At 36.1% G+C, this 20,120-nt stretch overlaps 1 protein-coding gene across 1 annotated transcript in view; it reads right to left on the minus strand.

Moving 5' to 3' along the window:
• The window catches only part of DST (dystonin), a gene marked incomplete at its 5' end in the record, with an annotated part of 425,995 nt that overhangs the window by 43,856 nt on the left and 362,019 nt on the right, over positions 1–20,120 (minus strand). Inside the window, 10 exons of the mRNA XM_081094138.1 lie at positions 489–662; positions 2,601–2,702; positions 5,357–5,458; positions 5,576–5,698; positions 7,118–7,344; positions 8,237–8,468; positions 9,861–10,064; positions 13,220–13,438; positions 15,124–15,231; positions 15,413–15,532. Coding sequence (XP_080950264.1) covers positions 489–662; positions 2,601–2,702; positions 5,357–5,458; positions 5,576–5,698; positions 7,118–7,344; positions 8,237–8,468; positions 9,861–10,064; positions 13,220–13,438; positions 15,124–15,231; positions 15,413–15,532 — 1,611 coding nt within the window. The remainder of the gene's footprint in view (positions 1–488; positions 663–2,600; positions 2,703–5,356; positions 5,459–5,575; positions 5,699–7,117; positions 7,345–8,236; positions 8,469–9,860; positions 10,065–13,219; positions 13,439–15,123; positions 15,232–15,412; positions 15,533–20,120) is intronic.

Here is a 20,120-nt window from a genome sequence, read left to right on the forward strand (position 1 = left end):
ATATCCAGTGAAGCCCAATTGTCATAAACTTCTACATTCTAAGTCTGAAACGACTTATGGTTAAAAAATGGCATGTGACAGGCAGAGAGAGTTCTAATGAAACTAGAGGCCTGGTGCACGAAATTTGTGCAAGGTCCCTAGGCCTGGCCGGCGATCAGGGCCGATTGGGGCTTTCTGGCTGCCAGCCAGGGCCTTCCTTCCAGCTGCTGGCCAGGGCCTCCCTTCCCCAGCTGCCGGCCGCCGGCCGGGGCCTTCTTTCGTTCCGTGCCACCCCACAGTGGTCAGCACACGTCAGAGTGAGCAATCGAACTCCCGGTCTCCCGGTCAAACTCCCGAGGGGACACTTTGCATATTAGCCTTTTATAGATAAGAGAACTTAGGGGCTTCAAAGTTTATGTAATCACCTAATTTTAGCTTTTAATAATTATTTTACATTAATACATGAAATTGGGATTTTATAAATTCTTAACAAAAGTGTTGGTACTTACCTGTCTGTTGATAATTCTCTCATCCAGACTATCCCATATCAATTTCAGTTCCATTAATGGGTCTTGAACAGTGTGTTTGTCACTTTCTTCTGTTACTTTCTTCAGCAAAAGCTCTGCTTGATGGTTCAGCCTTTCCATCTCTATCTGTTGTTGATAGGCCTCTGACTTAAATTGCTATTTTTTAAAAGAGATATACAAGAAAAATTTCCTGTAAGTCCATAACTTTAAACAAAAATAATTCTATGGGTTAGACCTATATTCTAACTAATACTTCTTATTGGGGAGTGGGGTGAATAGGAATTAAAACGTAACAGTTTTCCAATAAAAGAGTTATAAACAAAAAAGGGAGTTCTTTTTTCTTTATTCAATGTTTTCTGATGAAAAGATATTTCTATAACTTTGATATTTCACTTTTATACTCTACAATAAAAAATTAACAAATTTCAGGGCTAAACTTATTCCAATGTCTAATTACATATATTCAATAAATGAATTTTGAAATTATAGCAAAGAAGAAAACAAAATGTTATAGACATATATAAAACCCAGAAAAATATCTCTAAGAAACTCAAATTAATATTTATTCCTCAAAAATATACACATATATCCACTGAACATCTTGTTTTCTATAGCTGTGTTGTGTTCATTAAATATTTAGTTTTCCCTCTGACTCACCCACTGCTGACTCAGAATAACATTATTCTCTCTCCCAGTGCTTACTGATACATATTAGTAATCTTACCTTTGCCAACCAACACAGGTTAACAAACGGTTACTGGTAATAGGAAACTGTTCTTTCATAAAATATTTAATGTATAATAGTAAATAATTAAATGGTAAGTAATAACTAAGCAGCCCCTTAATTTTTTCAAGCATATAAAAATAATAATTAAAAAATAATAACTAATGTATATAAGTTACTCTCCATAAACTAATAAAGAAAATAATTTTATCCTCAATTTAAACTAAGGACATAGAAGTGAGACCAGTTAGATAACTTTCCCAAGATTATTTAGCTAGTAAAGTGAATGAACTAGAATGCAATCTCAGACAACCTCATTTCATAGAGAGCCTTCCTAACCTACCCGCTATATGAAAACCACTTAGATACATGCAAATGTCCAAAATAAATATATCTCCACAGTCATAAGAGTATATAAAATATATCATGGGTTTCTATATGATCAGATAAAAAAGTAAAAAAAAAAAAATCCCAATTTAATGATGGTAATAGTAAACTTCTCCAAAAATCCCCACTTTTTTTTTCTAAAAGAAATTTTCTATATCACGTTTGGAGATGAAAATGCTACAATTTTAAAGCCAAATCATAATTTTATATAAAAATATAACAGAGTTCATTGGAAATGGTGTGATGTGTCTGTGGATGGACACTTAAAATCGGAAGGAAATCGCCGATCCCTCTTTGATAAATGATCAGCACAGAGGAATTTAAAGAGGAAACAGTCCAGCCCTTTTCACAACTGGAGATGAAGAACCCCCCAAAACAAATTTAGAGAGGAAAGCAGATGGAAAATAAGAAACAAAACAAACATTTTGAGAAACACAATCATCCTATATGTGGTTCTTCAGCCTGTAAGACTAAATGAATTATTCTGAACACAATGAAGAAAATAAAAATGTTGCTCTATGTATATTGACAATAACAGATTATTGAATAATAAAGCTATAAAAATCCTTACAGTATTATCTACATATGGATAAAGCACACACATGACCCCTATACCTCATCCTGCCCCCCACGGGAGAATATGTCAAAGGCTATAAATTATATCTCAAATGTGTTTGCCTCTGGGTACATAACAGTTTGGGTGGCCAAAAAAGCCACCTTTTTGCTTCTTTGTATTTTCTGATTTTATTCTAAAGTAAACAGATACTGATGTAAAAAGAAGAAAACTATTAGTATTTATATTCTTTATTTAAGGAACACTTATATACTGCTTAGTAGGTGAAGGTACTATATTAAACCAGTTTCATAATCAAAATGTAATACTTCAATTATGTAAAATAAATCCATTTACATAAAGAGAATCCTGTGAGTCAAGAATTTAAAAAGGGAAACAAAGTCTTTGACAAATTAGCCCTCAGCCATACCTTCAGCTCTTCAATCTGCTGCTTGACAGTTTCAAGATCAGTTCCGATCGGAGACATTGCAGCTAATTTACCACCTGCAATATCTACCCAGTCGAATATTGCCTGAAAAACACATTAATCCACGTGTTAGTATAACAGTACATCTGAAACTGCTTCATATCTTGAGGTTATAGAAAAGTACAATCATAAGCCTGTGAAGATACTATGCAATGAGTCTATTTTACAAATAATAAGATGGTTCATCTTAATAGGTAAAAGCTGCAATATACTGCAACAGTTGTCCAAACTATGAAATAGATGTCACCTCCAATTATGTATCCAAGTTTACAAAGGAAATTCTATTTTATAGAATTTTAGAATGTTAAGAACTTTAAATGCCCATTTGAAAAAAAGTTTTGTAAATTCAATCACAAGAAATCAAATTCTCTATACTCTCTTATGTACCCCTAAAAGCAGTGTGTGTAAATATGTTGAAAGAAAAAGATTCAAACTCATCTACTTATCCAAACAGTCAAGAAACTTATTATTGTCACTTAGGAAAATAAATATTTTGCTCAACTAAACTCTTCCATATCAATTAGGTTAGTGTTAAAATCCTGCAGATATAATGATTAATAGTAAGATTATTATTCTAAATTGCAACATAGACTTCAAAATCTCCTATTTTTCTTGTTATTTTTAGGTAATATAAACATCCTAAAAAGGCTCAACTCAGATTTTTTCAGGTATTGACTACACAAAATTATTTTGCACTTTAATGAAGTTGCCAGACCATACAGTAGGGGGGATTCCTTGGGAAATATCTGGTATTATTTTTAAGATTTCTTATTGATTTTTTTTTTAGAGAAAGAGAAAGGAAGAGGGAGAGAGAGAAACATCCATGTGAGAGCAAAACACAGATCAGCTGCCCCCTGCTTGCCCCCTACCAGATATCGAGCCCGTAATCGAGGCATGTACCCTGACCTGGAATTGAACTGGCAGCCTTTTGGTGCACAGGATGACACCCAACCCACTGAACCACACCAACCAGGGCAATATCTGTTTTAAAGTTACCATTGATAAACTCTAAGAACTTAAGCAGCAACTTGGGAAATAAAATTTATTTTACTTTACAACCAACCTCAAAACCTCTGGAACTTCTAGCGCTTCCGACCTGCAGCTCCAGCTAGCCATAGCTATTTAGTAAGTCAGGGTGCCCTTCATTCCCACCTGCTAACCTACGATGGGCCTTGTTTTCGCCGCAGTGGTAATGAGACTGTATGAATCATGGTGTCTAGCCTGTGGCTCCTATGGTTCATGGCTCCCGAGGTCAACTGGCTGCAAGTGGTGACAGTGACATCTCTAGCCGTGAAGGAGGGCACAACTCAACGACTTCCTAAAGTACGTGACAATCATGACCTGGCCTCACAGACCGAGAGCTAGAGCTTGATTAGTTACTAGTCACAGATATCTAACCAATGAATTGTCACTCTGGTTGAGAAAGGGAAGGCTATGGAGGGGGAAAGTTAGAATAAGTCTTGTTTGTAGCGAATTTTTTCATCTATTTCCAAATTCAACACGCCTTTCAGCTGGCATAAAGCCTGGCTTATGCTATTTATTTTTATAAATATAGAAATGGAGTAGCATAATAAAAAGGAAAAGATGTTACCATCTGAGCTTTAATAATAATAGCCACTTGGTGTTATGGAAATACTTAGAAAGGCTTTTTCCATGCGGTAGGAGGGAAGAAAGATTAAACTCTTGCCAGCCTTAACAATAGAAAATGGGATAAAGTTAAGGAAGGTGGAGAAAGAAACAGCCCTGGGTTGGCCTCATTGACAAGATAATTTTTAATATTTTTTTAAAAAACACATTAAAAATAGCTAATAAACTAAATGAGACCCTGGAAGGGACGTGAAAAATAGCTTTTAAAAGGAATTATGTGCATAAAAAAGAAAACCCTTTTTACACAACAGATTATGACATAATAAAATAGAAATCTATTTTTGTTCATGGGGAACACTGGCCTCAAATCAAATTTCTTTACTTGTGACTTTAGTGAAATTTGATGATATTTTAGATGGTGTTTACTGCATTCATCTTACTCCACTCAGCTGTAGCATAGAACTCAGACGCACGTCCATGTCAGTGCCTGGTGCTGAGCTATTTATGAAAAAGACTGTGAGGGAATATTTTTTAAAATTTATTTTCCCTTTATTGATTAAGATATTACAAATGTGTCCTTATCCCCTCAATCCTGCCCTCACCCTCACCCCCTGTTGTCCACATCCATCGCTTATGTTTATATGCATGCATTCAAGTCCTTTGGTTGATCTCTCCCCCTCACCCCCACCCTCCCCTACCTTCCCTCTGAGGTTTGAGCATCTGATCGATGCTTCTCTGTCTCTACATCTGTTTTTGTTCACCAGTTTATGTTGTTCATTATAATCCACAAATGAGTGAGAGTATGTGATATTTATCTTTTTCTGACTGACTTATTTCACTTAGCATAATGCTCTGTGAGGGAATATTTACTTTCACTTGAAAAATTAAAATACTTCTTTCCACTGAATGTGCGTCTAAAAATGTATTTAAATGTGTATATAAATCTACATATATTGCAAGTGCCAGAAATACCTTCTGAAGGCAAAACATGGATTGGAGTAGAGGAGAAAACTGCACGCACCCTTGCAGCCCCCAGTGGTGCCAACGTGTAGATGTGGAGACATCGGTCAGCATGACTCCCTCCCCCAGCAGGTGCACCCCAATCCCCGTACCTGCAGTCCATCCTGGTACTGAACGGCAGCCTGCATCGCCTCCTCCAGTCTGGCCACCCGGTCTTTCCAAGCTTTATTGAGAGAATCCCATGCTGAATTTAACTACAATATAAACATTAGGACTCCTTTATTGTCATACATTTTCAACTACTTCTATTCAATATGCTTTAGTGAATAAAACCTTTAAACACAGCATTCTGGTAAGAGTAGAAAATGTACCTCATCTATACTCTTCTTGACAATGGGTTTATCGGGTTCCCCACATGCGGTGATGAGTTCGGAGCCCAGGTTAATCACTATATCCAGCTCTTCCTGGAGCCCATCAATTTCTTCCCTGATGGCCTGGAATAAGAAATGGTAGCCATAGAATTTTAAGCAAAAAACCACACTAAAACTAAAAAGATGCACACAAGCATTCATGGTAGTTATTTCTAGGAGGTGGGATTATGATCAATTTTCATTTTCTTTCTGTATTCTAAGTCTCTGCAATAAGTCTTTTCAATGAGGAAAGATAACAGGTCAAATGGCTGCAAGATAACAGAAGAAATTTTTCAAGAAATAAAAGCATCCTTTGAGTAACAAATATCAAACGTTTATTAAAAGGGCAATCTTTAAGAAATAATTCTATGTAACAAATACCAGAACAATTTTTTAAAGCACCAACACAACAATACTTATAAAACTTAGACATTTTGTTTTTTCAAACTGACTTGTTTGACAATACACATTTAAATTAGGCATAAGTAAAACATGAGTTCAAAGACCTCACACAAAATAATGAATTTGCTTAGCAGATTTAGGGTAATCTAGCTCTGGGTTTATATTTTTACCCTAGTACATGTAAACTACAAACAAACAAAAACCTATAACAGAAATTCAGTCTTCTACTTTTGCTTTTATCTTCTTGGTTAAATGTATTTATTAATTCAAGAAACCTTTACCAAACATAAACAAGCCCTAAACTAGGGTTGAGCATACAAAGAAAAATAGGTATATGACTATTCCACTCAAGGGGCTTGAGTTCATTAAGACAGACAAAGGTATAATTAATGATAAGTCATACTATGCATAGAGTCCTTTGCCTGAGGAAGTATTATGAGAACACCGACTAACTCTGCTAAGGAAACAAGAAAGGATTTTACATGGAGGGTAACTACCCAACTGCATCTTGAAGTTTGAGTGAGATTTGCCAGAAGAGTGATAGGAAAGACATTCTAGGGTGAGGAAATATAATGTGCAAAGATGCAGATGCCAGAAAGAGCACAGCAGTTTGGGGGAAAGGCCCTGTGTGCACCACAATAGGAGCAGCAGAAGAAAATGGCTTTGGATACACACGGGCTGGCTGGCATATAACGGCCCAGACCCTGTCTAGGGAGTCTGGACTTCATACGTAGGCAATGGCAGCCTCTGAGGGGTTTGAAGTAACAACACAATAAGAGCAGATCAAGGGAGATGACTGGCAGCAGGGTGAGAGGCCTGGCAAGGAAAGAGACTGTATCACTTTGGATTACTTCAGAAAACGAGAGAGATGATGAGGCGCTGAAATAAGGCTGAAGCAATATGGATGGAGAAAAATCTTAAAATCTATGCTGTATTAAGTGAAATTTGTGGGTGTGCTAATCTCCTACTATATCACTATGCATTCCACTTTCAGAACCAAATATAAATTTCAATAGAGTAATTTTGAATATTTACCAAAGGAATTCACTTTACAATATACTACAACTTATTTCTTCACTTTAAATGGGATACTCTGCTTACCTCTGCTGCTTCTTGCTGCTGTTTTACTATGGAGGGATCAATTCCAGGATCCTCCAGATCCCGGATGAAATCCTGAGTATCTTTTGTGGTCACGACCAAGGACATGTGATCACACCAGAACTTTTCTGCTAATTCCATTACATCCAGTAGTTTGGCTTCCCTTTCTTCCACCAGCGTGTGTATGTTCTCCCAAATGAAAACCATTTGGTCAAGCTTATCCTGAACAGCTATGGAGCGAAACAGTATCAAAAAGGCAGTATGTTAGCCCTATTTCAGCAAGAAAGCAGAACATTTTGGTTCACACTGAAACGGTGATCCAATATGGTATCTAAAATTGGACCAAATGTTGGTTGATCCCAGTCTTGTGAGTACCACTGGGCGCAACAGCCTATTCCAGACAAATGTGAGATCTGAGGACACTCAGTACTTCCTGGCTGAAGGCTCTTCCTGATTAAAGTGGATGCTCAAGGGCAAGTGAGCTTACAGGAGACCTAAGTCCATCTAGTTTCAAATTCATCAAGTCTCCTTAATTCCAAGGAAAGGGAAATAACTACCTAAGTATATTCTTTATAGTCTCCAAATCAAGAGTACAGATGTCTGTTCAGTCCCAGGAATATAACAAGGTAGGATATGTATTCCAGGCTTGCTTCTAGAGTACCCTTAACATGAATTTCCACTAACCTGTGAGATGTTTTTCTTTTGAGCCCAGCTCATATCTTTTAGAATGGCTGGTTGCGGTCATGGTTGGTTGCCATTTCTGTGGCTAAGTGGGATAGAATATCCATTATAGGCAAGGTATTGTAGTTAGTAATGAGGAAAACAATCCTTAGGTTTAGTCTTACTGGTATTATGCTTCCACCAACTGGCTTAAAAGGTCAGGAGAAGGTGTGCTTTTTGTATAATGGCACACTTTGTATTTAACCGATTATTTTACAAACACAGGAAGACATTAACAAGGGATTAATGTACACAGCCCTTCAACCCCAAACACGTTGTATTTGTAATACCTTTTCTAAAATCTGGCACCCTGATATGCAATTGGACTGTGGTAAACAGCGTGAACAGTTAGAATTGTTTTGAGAGTAAAGTTCAATTGTTCCCCTATCCTGAAATGATTACCTCTGGCAGATATGTCTTTATCAGTGCCCCCAGATCGAGCAATCATTTCCTCTCCCCGCTGTTTAAGAGTCTCATACAATGGCTGCAGCTTCTCCATGTCCACCGACACGTTCTTGTTTTCACTGATCTGCTCCTTGATCTTCTCCACCTCAGCAGAGATGGAGGGCGGCTGCCTCAAGCGCTCCACGATGCGGTCCAGGCTCTCAAGAATCTGGTCTATCTTGTCATGGAACTGGTGGTAACATAAAGGGATCACTTATGGGAAAATGATCTGTGATACCCAATGTGAAAATTTAAATTAAAAAAACAAACACATACAAAACCACATCTACTTAATGTCACAATCAAGAACTAAATCTTAGTCCTTTTGTTGATCTATCCATCCAAAAAATTATATCCAGCTGGTGTATCAAGACATCCTGAAACTATAACTCACAGTCAGACAGACATGGCCTTCTCTGCATCACACTACTTATGTAAACTGGATTGCTTCTAGCAAGTAATGGAGTGATTCATTAAGAAATGGTATATTTTAATGTGTAAGTGGGACAACACCTAACAGCATTTCATCTATTGCTTCACTTTATCTTAATTCAAATTAATGTTTTAAAGTAAGTGAAATAATCTGGGTGTTTAGCTATCAAAATGGATTTTTTTATTCACTTTTACTGATTCTTTTGGCATCCTAGAAAAGTTATATTAATAAATGTGAAATTCATGGGTAGTTTTGGTTAAAGGAGTTTAAGTTATAAGATTCCTGAATGGGAAAATGTTTGATGCTGAAATGAACATTTGTATTTAATTCATTATCAAACACATAATCAGATTAATGTAAGAATTTTAAACTTTTGTTTGTGAAGTTACCATAGACAGTGAAGCAAAGTTATAAAAACTTGTTCATTCATAGATTCTACACTATCCTCAACATTAAAGGAATCATCACTCACTTGACATTATAGAAGATGGACCACTAAATATCAGCATAGCTAATAATAAAAACCAAATCTTGAAAATAGAAATGGCAGGTAATTTAGAATGTAACTTCTTAAAAAAAGATATCATCAAAAACAGAAAATACCATTTTCCAACTTTATATTTCTTCTTCATATTCAGCCTATCATTCTTTTTCTGTTTTATTTCATTTCTTTTTCTATTTTATTTCATTTTTTCTATCACCATTTATCCCCTCTATGCTGTCTTCCACCTCCACACTGTTGTCCATGTCCATGAGTTCTCTCTCTTTTATTTTTCATTTTTGCTCAATTCTTTCTTATTGCCTTCTTGGGAATGCTTCATTCATAGTGATAATAACACTTTCTTTTATTTCTCCCAATGGCAAATACTGCATTCTATTCTGGATGGACACATTTAAATGTTTGGACAATGTGGACAACTGTATTTCTCAAGTCATTGAAAATTATTTTTTATTACATCTACAAGCAGGCAAAGAAAAATAAGGACTAGACTCAAGCAAACACCACATCCGAGAGATGAAGATATCAATACTCAGAGACAATGTAGTGAAATGATTTTAGTTGAAATTTAATCAGAAGATGCCGGGAAATGTCTTTCCATGCTCTGCTGTTTGAAAGGACCCAATCGTATTTCTGGTACACATCATTACCTGAGTAGATTGAGAAATGGCTTCATCCAGGGCCACGGCTCGCTTTTTGACATCTTCTTTAATTTGACTGTAAAGGCTGTCAGCTGCCACATACTTCTCTTGGATAGAAAAGCCCTCCTCTGGGCTCAGTTCCAATAACTGTGGCCCAGTTTTGTTCATCTTATCTATATGAGGCTTGTGTTCGGCTATCAACTCTCGCAGTTGCTATAACAAACCAAACAGCTTCTCAGTATCTGAGGGTCACACCTCCTTATTACAGCTGTCTACAACCCCAATGCATCCAGCTGGCAGGAAACTCCAAACAAACACCCTCCCCTCACAAGGCATTTAATACACGATGGCTCATACAACTCTCTGCCAGAAAGAGATGCCCCTGACACAAAGATTAAACAACAGTCCGGTCGTGTCAAAGTCCCTTTAAGGACACATGCAAAATGTTGGTTGAGGTAAAGAAAGTATCCTAGTTCATTATGCATTTTATACCATCATATATTTTGACAAGAGTATTAGCCAAGGGTCATATAACATAAAAAGATTCTGAACTTACTATATGTCCCCGACATACAGAGACTAAGCCATAACTCTTGGTGTCTCTTTATGCACCATCATAATATATACAAATATTAATTAAAATAAAAGAAAGAAGGGGGGGAAAGTAAAAAAAAAGAAGAAAGAAATGAAGAAAGGGAGGGAGGCAGGAAGGAAGAAGGTAGGGGAGGAAGAAAGGAGGAAAGAAGTAAAAGGAAAGAAGAAAGAACCTCAGCAGAAGGTAGCCACAAAGCTGAGAGAAGAAAAAAACTATACATAAGGCTACATTAGGTGAAGTAAGCCCACAAGGCATTGTAATTATATGTAAATCAATATAAAAAGTGTGTACATGTATATTTTATTACACATATATTAATCTAGTCTATGTACATATATGATGACATATAAATATATACATATGAATGAACTATTTGTAGTTACTTTTAAATGTTAAAGACTGCTAGGGTAATCAATCTATCAAATACACAGCTGTATACTGAGCATTATTTATAAGATGTATTTAAGGAAAATATGTTAAATGAATACATTGAACAATATCTAATCAACTGACACAATGATATTTATATTAATGAGTGAATGTGAAATCAAAATGAAGCCCCATTCTTTTTAGGGAGACAAATAAATCTGGAATATCTACAATCCATAGAACCCAGTGCCTCCACTGTCCAGAATTTCATGGGCCAAATCCAAAGCCACTCCCAGGGGAAAGATCAGTCATTGCCTGCAGGTTTCTCTGAGGCTGACCTCCATAAAGCATTGAGGAGTGTTCCATTTATTCCACATTATTCATTTGGTTCCCTAATTAGCAGTTCCTTGTTCTCAGGTATTCTCCAAACTGTTTGCTATTTAGACCCAAATAAAAGCTTCTCTGAGAGAAATTATATTCAGGGAAAACAGTCTAGAGAAAAGCTACCAATCTTATCCTGCAAATATTTTAATTTCTATCATTCATCAAGAAGAATCATCAGGATGGCCACATACCATTTTCTATTAAAAGTGCCCACTAAAATCAGCCAAGCCAAGAAATTCTTTTGAAAAGTGAGGGAATCACTTCATTATATCATTAACCATCTCCAATGTAATATACTATTTTTAAAGTATTTCTGAAAGTGGTCTCAAAACTCTTTTGCAAAAGAGCTAAATAAACACAAATTCAATTTTTACAAAAGGAGGGGGATCTAATCTAACATGTTGCACATAAGAATGTGGAAAAGGTCATGTCTGCAGTCTAGCTCCTGGGTGGTCCAGGCTGCGATTTTCTTATTTTTGTTTCATATTGTTAGATCATATTTTCATGCCGCTTTACAGAACAGAGGTAGTGATGGTGATATTGGCTAACATACAATCTCATGGAAAAGAAATGTGTTACACACCTTTTGGTTTCAATATTCTATAAGGCATGTTTGTAAAACAAGCTCACACTTTGAATTATCAAGAGACTTTCAAGTAACATGAGAGATCTAGGAGTTCTTGAGTTGCTAGAGTCTAAGTAGGTCTTACCTGTGTAGCACTACTATGAGACACCTTTGCTTGGGAAGCAGTGAGATGAGCCTTTGTAAAACCATTTCATGAGAGACCAGAGAAGACCTACTAGGTGCCCACGTGGGTGTATGTGTGTGCATGGAGAAAGGGCTCCATAGGAGGTGTCTTTTGCTTCATAAGTAACAAAATGATTCCTGATAGCATTATACTACCATAAGAGTCCAGTTTTATGTATGCTGGAGTTACCTAATGTAACTTCAAGATATCTACCATTTGGTGACATGGCTCCTGGAGCCATTTTTCATTCCTGGCTAGAATGAATTGAAAGGTATTCCCAAAAACAGCTGAAGAGGATATTGTGAAGTTACAGAGGACAGCCACTCTAGAAGGGGGCGAATAGTCTGAAAAATTTAGTTTGAACAATTTGAAGACTTGGCTACACAGTTCTACAGTTCCTTTTATAGAGAAAATCATAAATTTGTTTTGAAAACTGAAAATGAGGCAAAAATATTAACGCAACTTTGAAATTTTCAAATCAATACCTGATTTTATGCTAATAATATAGCTACTCAAAACTCACCTCAGAGTAGAAGAAATCCATGAAACATTTTATATTAAAAAGCATCCAATGGATAGGCATCAGGATTTTTTTCACAAATAAACCTTTACACTAAATTCAATTAAATTCTATATAGTTTGTAAGTCTTTCTCCTGCTGAATGATTTAGATAGAACTCCATAAACTTTCCATTTTTGTATTAGTGTTCTCTAAAGCTCTCTTCTAAATAAATACTTCATTTAGAGATATTCTTCAATGCCAATACATTGAAAAAGTCAACAAACAAGATTTGTATGTCAGATACTTCAAACAATGATGTAATATATTCTAAACTTTATGCGTGCACGCACATGCACACCCACACACCCACATTGGGCCTCTAGTTACATATAAAAGATAAAACTTAGTCAATATGTATAAATTAAAAGCAATCAAGATGCACAAATTAAAAGTGCTTCAAAGGCTTATTTCTCTAACATTGTAAATGGAAATTGCTTTTATACCCAGATGATTAATGCTATATACCATCCCATAAAAGCTGTGAGATAATTAATGACATACACAATGTGATCTTTCCACATGAGTCTTCTCACTGCAAAACTGGGTAACAGGTAAGCAACTCTGAGGTAAGCGAACTGTGCAGACCAGAACAGAATACTGCTAAAATGCCCTACTCATGTAAGATGTCTAACTATATTTAGAAAAATGTCATAAAAATCATGATTCTCTTTCAGTAGGGAATACAGCATTCCCTCTGACATGGAGCTTACCCGATGTTCTTCCTGTTGTTGTCTGAGAGTTTCATACTCAAGGGCTGGGGCAGGGAGCTGAGAGATTATTCTTTGTGTTTCTGTCAGCCATGGCCAAAGTTCTTCATATGTTTCCCAGAACTGGTTAACCAGGGACTGTGCCCGTTCCAGCTGTAGATATCTCTCTGAGTTTATCTGGCAGATGGAGTCATAGTTCTTCAATATCTTGTCCAGTTTTTTCTAGAAATAAAGATGATGAAACGCGTGTAACTGGTGAGGTGGGCCAAGCAGCACATGTACCCAAGAACGTTTGGTCCAGTACTAGACTCCTGGTGCCGAGGAGACACTCCATAATGTAGGTTAAAGGAATAAATCAATAAAAGCTATTTATATTTTAACTGTTACTATGTATTAAAAAGTTCATTTTAAATTAAAGAAAAGCCCTCTTGGTTCATATCCATGTTTCTGCATGTGGCAGGATTTCCTTCCTTTTAAAGGCTGAATAATATTCCAGTGTCTGCTAATATGAAGTGTTTTTAACAAAAAAAAACCAAAAAAACACCTATACATTTACATATGTAAGCAACAGCAAAACTGTGGAACATCTTAAAAGTACAATGATTAGAGATCAGGCTGGTAAATTATGACATATTCATATAGTAGAATTCTACACAATCATTTAAAAATCATGGAATTTAATGACATAACTTCACAAAAAAGATGTTAAGTGAAAAATACCAAAATATAAATAAATAAACACAAAAGCAAGGCCTCAAATTTTTATAAGACAGTGACCTCTCTAAACATACTGAGCAAAATTCAGTGTCTTCTAGGTTAGAAAACATCTCCTAAGTCTAGCAACATTTACATTACTTTCTCAAAAAAAAAAAAAAAAAAAGGACTACCTTTCACTAATGAAATTATAGGAGGAACTGCTAGTCAGCAAAATTAATTACCTATATTAGAATAAATGTAGAACATTATGCTATCCACTGATTTCATGGGGTGGTCACAGTGATTTAGGTTATGGTATAAATCCACATCATAAACTAATAGCAGAAGATAAAGCACAACAGTGGTCTAATGAACCACAGAATGACAGAAATTATTTCATGATGACCTGTGCTATTCATGTCAGAATCTTTACAAAAATAATAAAGGAAAGATTAAATTATAAACAAGTAAATCGCCATTGTGGAGGATAAATAAAAGAGAAAGTATCAATATATAGTGTACACTGTATTACTTATCTATGTTATATCTTAAAAGAAATGCATGCCCTTTAAAATGTGATGTTAGGCATAGGCATTTATATAATTTAATTTTTGCCATGGAATATTTTCCTATTAGAAGTGTTCATTTCTTTAGGCTGTTCAGATGTCAGAATGTGAAATAATGCGGCTGGTTTTCCATCAATTTAAAGAATCATTAAAACTACATAAACTGGATGCTTCCTGAATTACTCAGCTCATTTTTTTCCCCCTATACAGCTTACAGTAACTTCCTACAGCATGGATTTCAGCATTAGAGAGAACCACATACTCTGGTTTTTCTTCCAACTCAAGAGGCCCAAATGTTTCTGAAGTATGTAAACAACAGTTGACATTTATAATAACAATTTATAACAATAATAATGGCAATAATACAGCTAACTTTAATTGAATGCTTAATGCACACTAGTTAATCAAGGGCTCAAATTTGAATAGCTTTTCTGTATATTATAAAGATTGCCCCAGGGTGACTCCCTTAAGGAATACTCCTTTCACTGTTATTCTTGAAGCTTGAAAAATGCCTTATTTGCAACTAATGATTTAGCTGTTTAAACGGCAGCTGTGGATAAAGGAAAAGTGCTTTCCTAGGGCTGAAAGCTCAACAGATGCCTTTATTCAAGAGTGTCACTACCAGTCACAGAGACAAGATTATACCTTCATTGGCTGCTTTTCTTCTTCACTGCACGTGGTCATGATTTTATGTCCAGATTTAACAAGTTCATCAATAATATCCTTGTGTCTCAAAATTTCCATGGTAAATGCCTGTGATTTACAAAAACGGAGATTTTTTTTTTTTTAAAGAGAGTGTAAGAATAAAATGAAAACAATTAGGCAAAGTAGCTGAAAATATCAAGCTACACGAGTGGAGTTCAGCAAAGTCAAGCATGCGAGCACAATTTCTAGCCGAGCAGATAATGGAGATGTAATTGGAAATGCCCTTCACCTTTTGAGCCTGCAGCTGAGCGGCCGTCTGGTCTTGCTCAAGCCTGATGTCACCCAGAGACATCAATTTCTTTTCTGTTTCAGTAATCCAGGCTATCTCGGCATCGGCCGCTTGGTCAAACTAAACAAAAGATAAATAATTAGGTCAGCAAGTTCCTGTAACTGGTGCCAGAAAAATACCTATGTATATATCTTTTAAATATCCTTATTACACAAGTGGAAAAACCTGAGCTTATCTCTTCATTGCATCCTGAAATGATTCATGATAATGACTGAAGTTACAAAGAAAGGAAAACAACTTTCACAGAGTAATTAAACACAAGCTCTTAAAGCATGTTGAATCCACAGCACGGCATCCGTGATTTTAGGACACCTGACACTGCTGCCTTCCTCTGGTAGTCACAAGCATATTCTCCCTCGGAGCACTATCCAAATTGGACGGCTATAAAAGTCAATAGCTGAACACCATCTTTCAATCATTTCCTCATCACTTTAAACCATATGATATGCAGGTAGCATTCTGCTATCAAAGTATACGATTCCTAGCAAAAAGAAAAATGAAATGTTCCCGTTTTTTATTATCTGTGTGTGTATAAATGTATGTATAATGTGTTTCTACACACAGAGTATGTCTCCAAATGACTCATGTACAATTTTTTACGCCTCATTTAATAATAGCAGAAAAAATATTCAAGAGCTTTCTTAAATATTTCAAGATATTTTTGTTTTCCTGATCATAATAGTAATTCACGGTAGAAATTCATACGATACAGAAAAATATGCAGAAGAAAATTAAAAACTAGAGGGAATACCATTGGTATTTTAGTGAATTTTCTTCCAGGAGTTGAGAAAGGTTTTTAAAGGTCTGTATAATAGTGTATAAACAGTTTCATATCCTGCTTTTTCATTTATTATGAACATTTCCCATGGCATGTTCTTTTATGTGTGATTTTTAAATAACACCATTGTATTCTAGCATACTTGGATATTTTCATTTAGGGACTCTGCATTTTTGTGTGTGATTATATAAACAACCCTGTAATGAATATCTTTGTATATGACACTCCATTGGCATCTCTAATTAGTTCCTTAGGGTAGATTCCTAGACGTTGGACCATTTTCAATACCTTACATCAGATAAGCCCCAATGCCCCCCAGGGCCAAGCACTTATCATGTACAAGTAAAGTGAGTAAGTGACACCACAAGCACCAATAACAAATGGCAACTAACAACAGCCTCAGCTAGAAAATTTAACGGGGAATGGACATTGTGAGTATTCAAGTCCGGTACTACCAGACCTTCTAATTTTTTAAGAGAACCTGGAAATCCAGATGGGGGAAGAGGGATAACTAGGTGGAGAGTGAGAAGGGTGGGGATAAGAAACTAGACTGAAAAAGAATTCACACTTTTAAGAATCTATGCAACATTATGCAGACTCCTGAGAGGATGGAGTGAAAAAGAAAAAAAATCATCGACTAATTCAGCAGCTTCAGATGTGGAAAAAGAAGTCTCCTTTAAAAACACATGGAAGAATCCTCTGTGCATGGATTACTAGCTAACATGGTTAGAAAGCAGATGTGTTATGCTAAGAGAAATAAGCCAGTCAGAGAAAGACAAATACCGTATGATTTCACTTCTATGTGGAATCTAATGGACAAAATAACAAACTAGTAAGAGAGTCATAGATACAGAGAACAGACTGACAGCTGTCAGAGGGAAGGGGGAGGAGGGCTGTGTGAAAAAGGTGAAGGGGTCAAGCAAAAAAACAGCAACAAAAATCTCATAGATACAGACAACAGCATGGTGGTTACCAGAGGGAAGGGGGGTGGGGGAGGTAGAAGAGAGTAAAGGGGGGACAAATGGTGATAGAAGGAGATTTGACTTTGGGTGGTGAACACAATACAATATACAGATGATGTATTACAGAATTGGACACTTGCAACCTATATAATTTTATTAATCAATGTCATCCAAAAAAATTTTAAAACAAGACCAAGAGTCTTCTATGCATGGATTATTAGCTTTAAAGTCATATACTGTACCATGGAACTTCAAGGTAGAACTTCATTACATGACTCACTTAAAAGAGCACAGAACTGAAAAAAACAGTCCAGGCCTTCTACCTGAGTGCAAAAGATATCCGAATAAAATTCAACAGTAATGATTTGTTTTCTTCTACTGGTCCCTGAAAAAATAAAGCGACACACCATCCCTCTTATTTGTGTTCAAGCAATTTTTAGTATTTATATGACAGTCCTAATAAAGAAATTCAGGCTGTTAGTGTTAATATTAGCTTAATAACACATCTCCCTCTCTTTAAAAAAAAAAGTAGCCAATGAAAAACAGTATGATGATACCATCCAAGTTGCCAAAATGGAAAGCTGAAACTCAAACACTGTTTCTTTAACCCAGGCAAATATTTGCTCTGCTGAAAGAAAACAAGCCTTGCAGCAGAAATTTCCCTTCTGTCTTTGAATTTTTTTTTAAATTAAATTGACAAATATTTATTATTTAGCAACAAATGGAATAGCCACAGGGTCTACATTAAGCAATTTATAGTTAAGCAAGGCATTTTATTTAGCTCTGTGGCTCTTTTAAATGACTGCTGAACATGGGTATTTCTACTGAACCATAAAAACTGCTTATTTTACATGTGAGCAACACGAGAACAAGATTACCAGACAAATTTTAAAAAATTTGCCCATGGCTCATACAAGTAGTAAAAAGTGACTTCAAATGAATTGTGGATAATCTTAGCATCCGTAACTGCATTCTGGGAAATACTTTAATAGTATGCATCATCAGTAGAGTCTAGTCATCAACCTTAGCTACTATAGCTCCTTTCCTGTTATCAAAAACTAGGTTAATTACAACGGTATCACTATTATAGATGAACTAGAATTTCAGAATGTTTTACAAGTTTAAAAAAAAGACATTTTATTTGGCTATCCCTAAATATTCCTGTAACACACTCTCTAAACTGGTAACAGCCAACCTTCTACTGAACACACTAAGCGCTTGACATGTATTCTCTCTCTTAATCCTGGCAACTCCATAATGTATTACCAGTAACTCCATTTGCAGCGGAGAAAAGTGAGGCAGAGAGCGGTTCACTGAGTTACCAGAGGTTTCCCAGCTAGTAAATGCTGGGCCTGAGGTTTGAACCGACGTGGCCTGACTGAACCCCAGAGGCCGCGGTCTTAGTTGCCCAGCTTTGCCCTTTCTTCTTGGGCTCCGTGAGCTAAAAATACTCCTCCGATGGCACCAAAAAATGGCTCAAATGCCACAACAGTTAATAAGGGGTAGGTTTTAACTTACTATTGAAACATTTGTCCAATCTCTGACAAACTGCTTTCGGACTTATCTAGAAAGTTTCTCTTGAGTGGCAATGGAGGTTTGAGAGTGATAAGGAACCTTAACCTCAAGGACATCCTTTCCCTCCCTTCCCCTGGTGAGGATCTTATCACTTTCTTTTGATTAGCACTTCCTTCCACTTTGCTGCACATTATTCATAACACAGCCCATATTTTCCCACCCCAACACCTGGCGGGTCTAAACATATCTCACTTTCGTGGGAGAGGTTTCCTTCTAGTAACTAAGTTCTTTAAAAGAAATAAACAGGTGTTATGGTGTTATTTTTCTCCATGGCTGATTCCAATGAGTCGTTTATTTTAATTGCACCCAGATCACCAATACATGTGCCTTTATATTGGGGTAACATGGTCTGCTAAAATAAACCAGACAATTAGAACTCCCAAGGAGATGGACACGTTTTAGCAACTTTCGACAATTGTACACTTATAAGAGGTAAAGGACAACAATGAGCTTCTCTGAGGTTTAAACAATTGCTGTGGTCAGAATTCAGGCTACAAGTCTGTACATCTCTTAAGCAAAAGCGTCTTTCCCATTTCCACATGGCTGTTTGGTTCAATTTGCAATTCAATAAAGAAAGCAACAAAGATGTGTTACTTTGTGTAGGTTTAACATGTAAAAATATGTTGTCTCTAACTCAGAAAACGGCATTCAATGTTAGGAAGCAAGTGTCTTATTCTGTTTTCTTTCTTTTTTATTTTATAAAGCTCACCATCACTGTTTACTAAGCTGCCTTGTCCACTCCAATTTTTCCTAAAAGTAATAAATGAGTCAATTCTTTTTAAAAAACGTATTTTTTTCAGAATATCAATACCTACAAATCTATAGTCAGATTTGGGGACTAGTTGACTGGTAGCACTAAATGTATACAGTCGTCACTCAATTGCACATAATTGAGGCTCCTCAATTGTTTCCCAAATAAATAAAAATGTCACTCAAATTTACATAAGGCTCTTGGCCCTACTGATTTCAAAATTTAATGACACATCTTTTCAAAACTGCGGTTGTGATATAGGATTAACATGAAAAACCTATCAACGCCAGTGTGAGCTTTTTAAAAAACTAAACTTATATAGGGTAGTTAGAAAGTACATGCTAACTAAAAGACATGCTATATGCTCCCTTCCCTTATGTCTTCAAACTTGAATTCCTTTTGATGTTTTCCTGGACATCTTTCATGTCAATATTTGGAAGCCAATACACTCTCTGATAGTGGCCTAACAGTTCACAAATTCCCTATGCATTTGTTGAATTCCAAAAAGCAGGGTATCTATATATATAAAAGCCTAAGTGACCGTTGCAACCGAAACAACTGAACGGACAACTGAACAGGCTG

Source organism: Myotis nattereri (assembly GCF_964212035.1).
Source record: "Myotis nattereri genome assembly, chromosome: 6".
Lineage (NCBI taxonomy): Eukaryota > Metazoa > Chordata > Mammalia > Chiroptera > Vespertilionidae > Myotis > Myotis nattereri.